The sequence below is a fragment of the Lolium rigidum genome, chromosome 7 (assembly GCF_022539505.1).
Source record: "Lolium rigidum isolate FL_2022 chromosome 7, APGP_CSIRO_Lrig_0.1, whole genome shotgun sequence".
NCBI classification, from domain to species: Eukaryota; Viridiplantae; Streptophyta; class Magnoliopsida; order Poales; family Poaceae; genus Lolium; species Lolium rigidum.
This window is the reverse complement of record NC_061514.1, coordinates 259,363,202-259,370,054: the sequence shown is the minus strand read 5'-3', so window position 1 is coordinate 259,370,054 and position 6,853 is coordinate 259,363,202. Positions and strand designations below refer to the sequence as shown.

Below are 6,853 nucleotides of genomic sequence, written 5' to 3'. Positions count from 1 at the left end.
CTGAAGGTAGTGCTAGACGTATTTCCGGTCACGTCGGACGCAAACGGTCGTCGCGCCGCTGGAGATGCCCTCATGAAGTAACAGTTTCCCAGCAGGCAGCAGGTCGGACGGCAATATGTTTAAATACAATTGGATGCATTTATACGAGTTTAAGTTCTGTATACCACTGTAATTACTGCATCCTGATCGTATGCACTGTTTAGCAGTTAATACAGTACGAACTTCCAGGCTTTAATTTCCTATGTCTAGCTGTGCTTAATTACATATCGTAACATACGAACCATATTGTGTCTGGAATTCTGGATCAGTAGCTTCTTAAAGTTCTGGCAAGTTGAAAACCCTCAAGTTTTCTTTGAGGGAATCCACATTCTACATTTCTACTGGGTTAGCTAAATCTTATAGGATTTTAAACAACAAATCAAAGCAAAATGCTGGATTGTAGCCATGGTTGATTTTAGAAGTTTTACTAACTACCAATGTTAGATCTTGGATTCATCATTGAATTTCACATGCCCATCGGCACATTTTGCTGCTTCCAACTAATGTCAACTGATGGTCTCTTTTTCTTATATATATAAAAAAAGGAACTAAAACAACAGTACGTACCTTCCAAATTTATCTGCGGAAAACAAATCCAGGGACTACAGTACTACACAAAGAAGAGGCTGTTTCCCAATTTATCTGACTCGTATCAAATAAGATGGAGTATGACAAGAAAGAGAGGAGGAAGGCTCTTCTTAGTATTTCCTAAATCCAAACACGGAGTACCTTCAAAGGGGAGAAAAGCAGAAACTGGCAATTGCATTTTCCTACTCCTTGAGATACCACTTAGAGGAATGTGCTAAAATTAACTATGAAACAACAAAAATAACGTTGTGATTACTAAAATGCAGGACATTAACCAACCTTTGCTACAAGCTAGGGGTAAAATCATATTTTCAGCATAAATATATGGTTGTTAAACTGACCGAAAGGTGACCACAAACATTTTTTACAGTACATTTGGAACAAGCAAATTTTGGAGGACATACCCAGGTTCAGCGAAAAATCGAGAACTCTTTATAATTAAATATATGATTCACTTCACAATTCCTCTGTTAGATAAATATGAGATTCATATCACAATTTACAATCTTCCACCCTTTTTGTCGGATCAACAGACCGTTAACACCTCCCTACCCTGCAGGTCCCTGTCTCTCTGAATCTTCTGAGAACTGAGGTTCCACAGATGAAAATAACTGAAGCTGCTCTATCAAAATGACAACCCTGCATAGTAGGATACTGAAACTAGGCAATTTTAGGCCAAACTTAGACCAGTTCTTGGACAACTATCTCAGGTAAAAGGCAATGACGGACCAGTCTTGATGCCTACCACGAATGAAGCTCTCTGCACTGCAACAAATCTACCAACACTTTAGTAGTTGATTCTCCAACAGAAAGTATTATCAAAGGTTAGATCTTGACAGGGATGCAATTGGATAGCTAACAGACATAACCTGGTTATAAAATGAAACCATTGTCAAAGTAACGTGGACAGGCAAAAGGTCATAAGACCCATCAAACTGTAGTTGGTGTACATTTACAGCAGAACTCGACAAGGTTTGATATTTAAACTTCTTTAGATGATTTTTCACATGAAAGAATACTGAAGTACATACTGGCTAAACACAGTAGCATCCATAGATTGGCAAATATGGCGTAAATTTTAATTTGGGGAACTGAACAAAACTAATCCTAAATATCTTCATATAATCCTTCTCACCCGAACACTTGCAAATCAACTATAGTTGGATGGCAGGCTTCAATTTCCTAGGACTAGCCCTGATAATATTTTATTTACATACCACACGGCCCATGTTCTGTTTGGATCAGTACCTTTTATCTAACTTGTAAAAGTTCTGGCAAGTTGGAATCCATATCCTACTGGATTAGCTAAATCTTGGAGGGTTTAAACAGTAAATCAAAGCAAATGCTGGATTGTAGGCAGGGTTAGTTGTATAAGTATTGCTAACTACGAATATTAAACCTTGGATTCATCATTGGAGTTCACATGCGCATAGGCGCTTCTGACTAATGTCAACTGATGGCCTATTTTCTTACAGATAAAAAAGAAGAAAATAAAACAACAGTGCGTACCTGCCAAATTTATCTGCGCGGTACCAAGCCCAGGGACTACACAGGAGCTGTTCCCCAATTTATCGGACTCTCATGTCTCAAATAAGATGGGTTCTGAAATCCAACAAATAGGATACCAAGGCACTGAATACATAAAAAAGGGAGAAAAACATAAATTGTTAGTTACATAATCAGCTACATGTTCCTACTCAGCGAGATGTTCCGACCCTACAAGATTTTACAATAAAAACAGTTGTAATTCAGGGCGTCATCCAACCTTTTCTACAAGCTAGGTGCAAAATAGTATTTTCAGCTCAAATGCATGGTGGATCAACTCACCAAAATGTGTTTCAGACCACGGACATTTTTTACAGTATATTTGGAACAGGCAAAACTTCGATGACCTATCCAGGTTCAAGGACAAATCAAGATTTCTATATAATATTAATATATAGTTCACTTGATAATTCCACTGTTAGATGATTATGGGATTCATATCACAATTCACCATCTTCAACCCTTTTTATCGCCTTCCTTGTAAGCCACCCCCACCCTTAACAACACCTGCTACCCTGGAGCAAGTCCTGTCTCTTTCAATCTTCTGAGCAGAGGGTACAAAGATGCAGATAACTGAAGCTGCTCTGCCGAAATGACAACCATGGATAGTGGAATACTGAAACTAGGCCAATGTTAGGCCAAACTTAGACCAGTTCTTGGACAGCTATCTCAAATAAAAGGCAATGATGGCCAGTCCAATGCCTATAACCAAAGAAGCTCTCTGCATTCAATAAAATCTACCAATACTTCAGCAGTCCTTTCTCCAACAGAAGGTATTATCAAATTGCTAAGTTCTATCATCCATAGCAGCCCCAGCATCGTAGGTGCCGATTAGCAGATTAAGAGACGAACTTGGAAAAGAAGAGAGGCAGCTGGCAGACACAAGCTAGTTATAAAAAGATTCAGTTCATTATTTCTTTCCATCTTTACAGGAATGCAATTGGACAAACAGTAGCTAATCAAACTACAGGTCGATGTCATCACGGGGAGCAGTAGCTGATGTCTATACCAGTAGAAACAAGTTCAGAGACCCACAACACGCAAGCATGAAAAACAGAATAAAGCCACATCTATACCAGTAGAGTATACCAACAAGATCACACTGCAGAACCGCAAACTAAAGACTTCGGGACAAAATTAGATGACCGCTTCCTGTCAAGCCATTTTGCCTTCCCCACAAGAGCAGCTTGATCACATAATCCAGCCAGGATCTCAGCTTCTGCTTATGCAACAAGTATTGGCCTTTATTAGTTCTCTCCATAGACATTTTACGCCAAATGCTCCACAAAGTCCAGGTTAAAGTCTCCAACACGAACACCAGATCCAATCACCAGGTTCCCCTTCAGCTCCATTCCTCCCAGGCGTAGTCAGGTCGTAGAAAAAACTATAAAGGAAAATGAACTGTCTATTCCATAAAAAAAAAACTTCTAAGTTAGCCCACAAATAAAGATACCGTGATTGGCATTCTCCTTCGCTTCACAGAGAAACTCAATATTTCCTGGCCAGTGCCTATGTGCCAACTGAACTGCCATCAGAATACTGTCTGGAAGGTCATGATATTTCAGAGGCAATTTGCCCTTCCAAACATCCATATTCTTGGATGAACCACCAAATTAATCTTGCCGTATAGAGGTTTAGACCATGTTTTTCGTGCAACTCATTCATGAGGAAATCCCACTGTTCAAGTTCAACCTTTCCGAACTCATCAGCTCCCTCTCTCTCAAAACCAAAAAAATGGTCCTTAGCTCCCATTCACCTCAGTGTCAGTAGTGACTGGTGTCTTCTATTATAGTCAAGTCATCATACAGATGTTGATATCCAGTGTTTTCCCCCTTGATAAATCCTGCTGGATGTGTAACAAGAGCACACCTACAAAATATTAGAGTTCTCACTAAGAATCATACGATTTAAATCATGTTATAAATATCTGAATGCTCCAAAATAGTTAACTTGCAAGTAAAAGAAATACATTCTATCATGGGATTCTGCACAACCCTGAGATTCTGAACAGTACATAAAACTTGTTGCAAACATGCTCATGGAAAAGCACAATATGGACTTCTGGAACAACACATGAAAAACTTGTAACATAAAACATCAGACTTCAGAAAAGTTTCCAAAATTTCTACATGCATCTTTGCAGAATATAATTTCACTGTACCCTTTCCTTTTAATAGTATGGTTGTTCCTCATCCTTGAAGGGAGGGTTATGTGTCATAAGAATTATCGAAGCCAGAAAAATGCTTATGTTGGAATTAAACCAAAAACAGTATGTGTAGCTAGTACTCCATTGGAAGTTATATAGGAACATGGGTCATTTGGAATTCTTTTTTCTGCCCAAACTATAGGCCGATTTGTGCACTTGTACTACACACTTTGTATTATACCCCAACCCTGTTACTCTCATGAAAAGACCAAGGCTAGCCTTGTTCCCAGTGCACCTCAAGAGAGAGCATGGGGATTGATTTTCATTTCAGTTTATACTCTTTAATTCTTGTGGATAGAAACACAAACAAATGTCTTTGAGTTAATTAATATAGTATGAAATTCATTAATAGATATGTAAGCAATAGTACTTGCTATTGTCTACCCATGTCAGCTTTAATAAAGAGTATATGAGATGCATAGCTGCCATATACTACACGTCAGGTTTAATCAAGAGCTTATGAGATACATGGTTGGCATATGCTAGATGGTATGGCCACGATCTAGAAGAAGCGATGTTGTTGTGAACCTGAGACTGCTAGTGTAAAATTTCGTCTCCGGAATAGCTAGTTTTTTGCACAAGAATAAGCATGACTGCAATACCTAGTTTGATTCCGTTATAATAAGGATGGCAAATGAAATCAACAACATCTAGTGATTCCCAAAGGCTGAAGAACATAAAGGATACAGTAGCAAGCTTACTTCATATACTTGGTGGAGAAAATAACGGTGGAAAACCTCTATACAGGTGAGCATGCATCATTTTGTGCTTGGAGACATGTATCCTCTCAAGCAGCGATGTCTTGATCTCAAACGCGAAATACTCTATATCTGGCCTCTCCTGTGAAGAGCTTCCGAACCAGGGCCAGTCTAGTGAAATCCCTCTTAGCAGCAAGTACTCCTCATCTGCACCTATGATGCACCAGTGATAATTCGGCAAGGGGTGGTTCATCGTGGCGTGCTGCCACTCCTTGGCGCCTCCTCCACTTCTGTTGCGGCAAACCTTGCTGTAGAAGTCGAGAGTGCGCATACCGATATTCAACAGCCCGATCGTGTCTTCTCCCGCCTCGACAATGGCGAGCCGTCCCCCGTGGCTGTTGGGCGGGAGGTCTAGAATGGAGAATTCCATCCCACGCGTGTCGAGCATGAGCAGCTTGTCCATCCACTCTAACACCCAGCAGAAGCAGCCGTGCGCGTAATGGCGCCGGTGCAGGCCACAGCGTGCGTACAGCGCGTCCACGACCTCGTTGGACAGATCGTCCAGCCCGTGGTGTGGGACGCTTCCCCATTTGCCGGTGCGCGAAGAGAAGAGGAAGACGGCGACCTTGTTTTCGCAGAGCACCTTGCAGATGAGTCCGAATGAGGATTCGTCGTCCTCGCGGCTGGCTGGAGCGAAGAAGGGCTCGAAATCCAGCATGCCGCTGTGCTGGACGGAGGCGGCCAGGTCTTCGGGGACGGGCGGGATCCGGATGTAGCGGCGGGAGAGCGGGTCGCAGACGACGAGATCCACGAAGGTGTTGGAGGTGGCATCTATGAAGTCGCCGCGGCCTTCGGCGAGCGAGACGGCGGAGAAGAGGACGCGGCCGTGGCGGACGTCGCGGGGGCTCCAGCCGGCGTGGTCGGGGAGGAAGCCGAAGCCGAAGTCGGCGGCCTGCGCGAGGGCGTGGGCGACAGCGGCGGAGGGGTGGGGAGACTGCGCGGGGTAGAATTCGGCACGGAGGAAGCCGAGCACGGGGGGGTTGTGGAGGGAGCGGAAGCGGCGCAGGAAGGAGAGGGGAGCGACGACGTTGCGGAAGGAGGTGCAGGAGGTGAAGGCGCGGGCGAGGTCGGCGGCGGTGGGGAGGCGGAGGAAGATCTCCTCCAGGAGCTCGTCGGGGACGGGTAGGGACGCATGCGCCTCCGGGAGCGGGAGCGGGAGCAGGAGCAGAGGAGGGGCCTCGGCCTCCGGGAGCGGCGTAGAAGCGCCGGCGTTTGGGGGCGGCGATTGGGAGGCCGTCGTGTGGTCGGAGGACATCGTGTGGTCGGAGCGGCCGGCGGTTGGGGGAAGCTGAGTTTGGGGCGTGTAGTTGACCAGTGTAGCAACCAAGGTACTAGGATTTCTTGTACGGCTATTGCCGAGTAAATGACAAAAATAGCTATTACCACAATTAAGCTAATTGTATGATGGGCTCTGCTACATCGAGGTCGACCTCGATTCCTGGTAACACGAGAACAGTCCGACTAGGTAGACTTTTCTTTTTTTACCCGCCGTGGGGACCACGCGCTTTCCGGGAAAAATAACCTGTATAGTGGACCCGCAGCATATTATGAGTATCTCCCACGTCGTTGGACCACAAGAAAGAGAACTCCACGTTTTGGGATCATGGGGGAGAAAAAGCTACATCTGCTTCTTCTTAGAGCATCTCCAGTCGAATCCCCCAAATCGTCCCCCAAAACGCGCCGGATTGAGCGTTTGGGGGACGTATTTTGTTCGTGC

The 6,853-nt window shown here is 44.1% G+C and overlaps 1 protein-coding gene across 1 annotated transcript; it reads right to left on the bottom strand.

The window, feature by feature from the left end:
* Positions 1-3,062: 3,062 nt before the first annotated feature.
* On the bottom strand, positions 3,063-6,391 carry LOC124672676. Its single transcript, XM_047208867.1, has 2 exons — positions 5,080-6,391; positions 3,063-4,041 (listed from the first exon to the last, which is right to left on the bottom strand). The coding sequence occupies exon 1, from the start codon at positions 6,389-6,391 to the stop codon at positions 5,081-5,083; it is 1,311 nt and encodes a 436-aa protein (XP_047064823.1). The 3' UTR covers positions 3,063-4,041; position 5,080.
* Between the last annotated feature and the right edge of the window lie 462 nt (positions 6,392-6,853).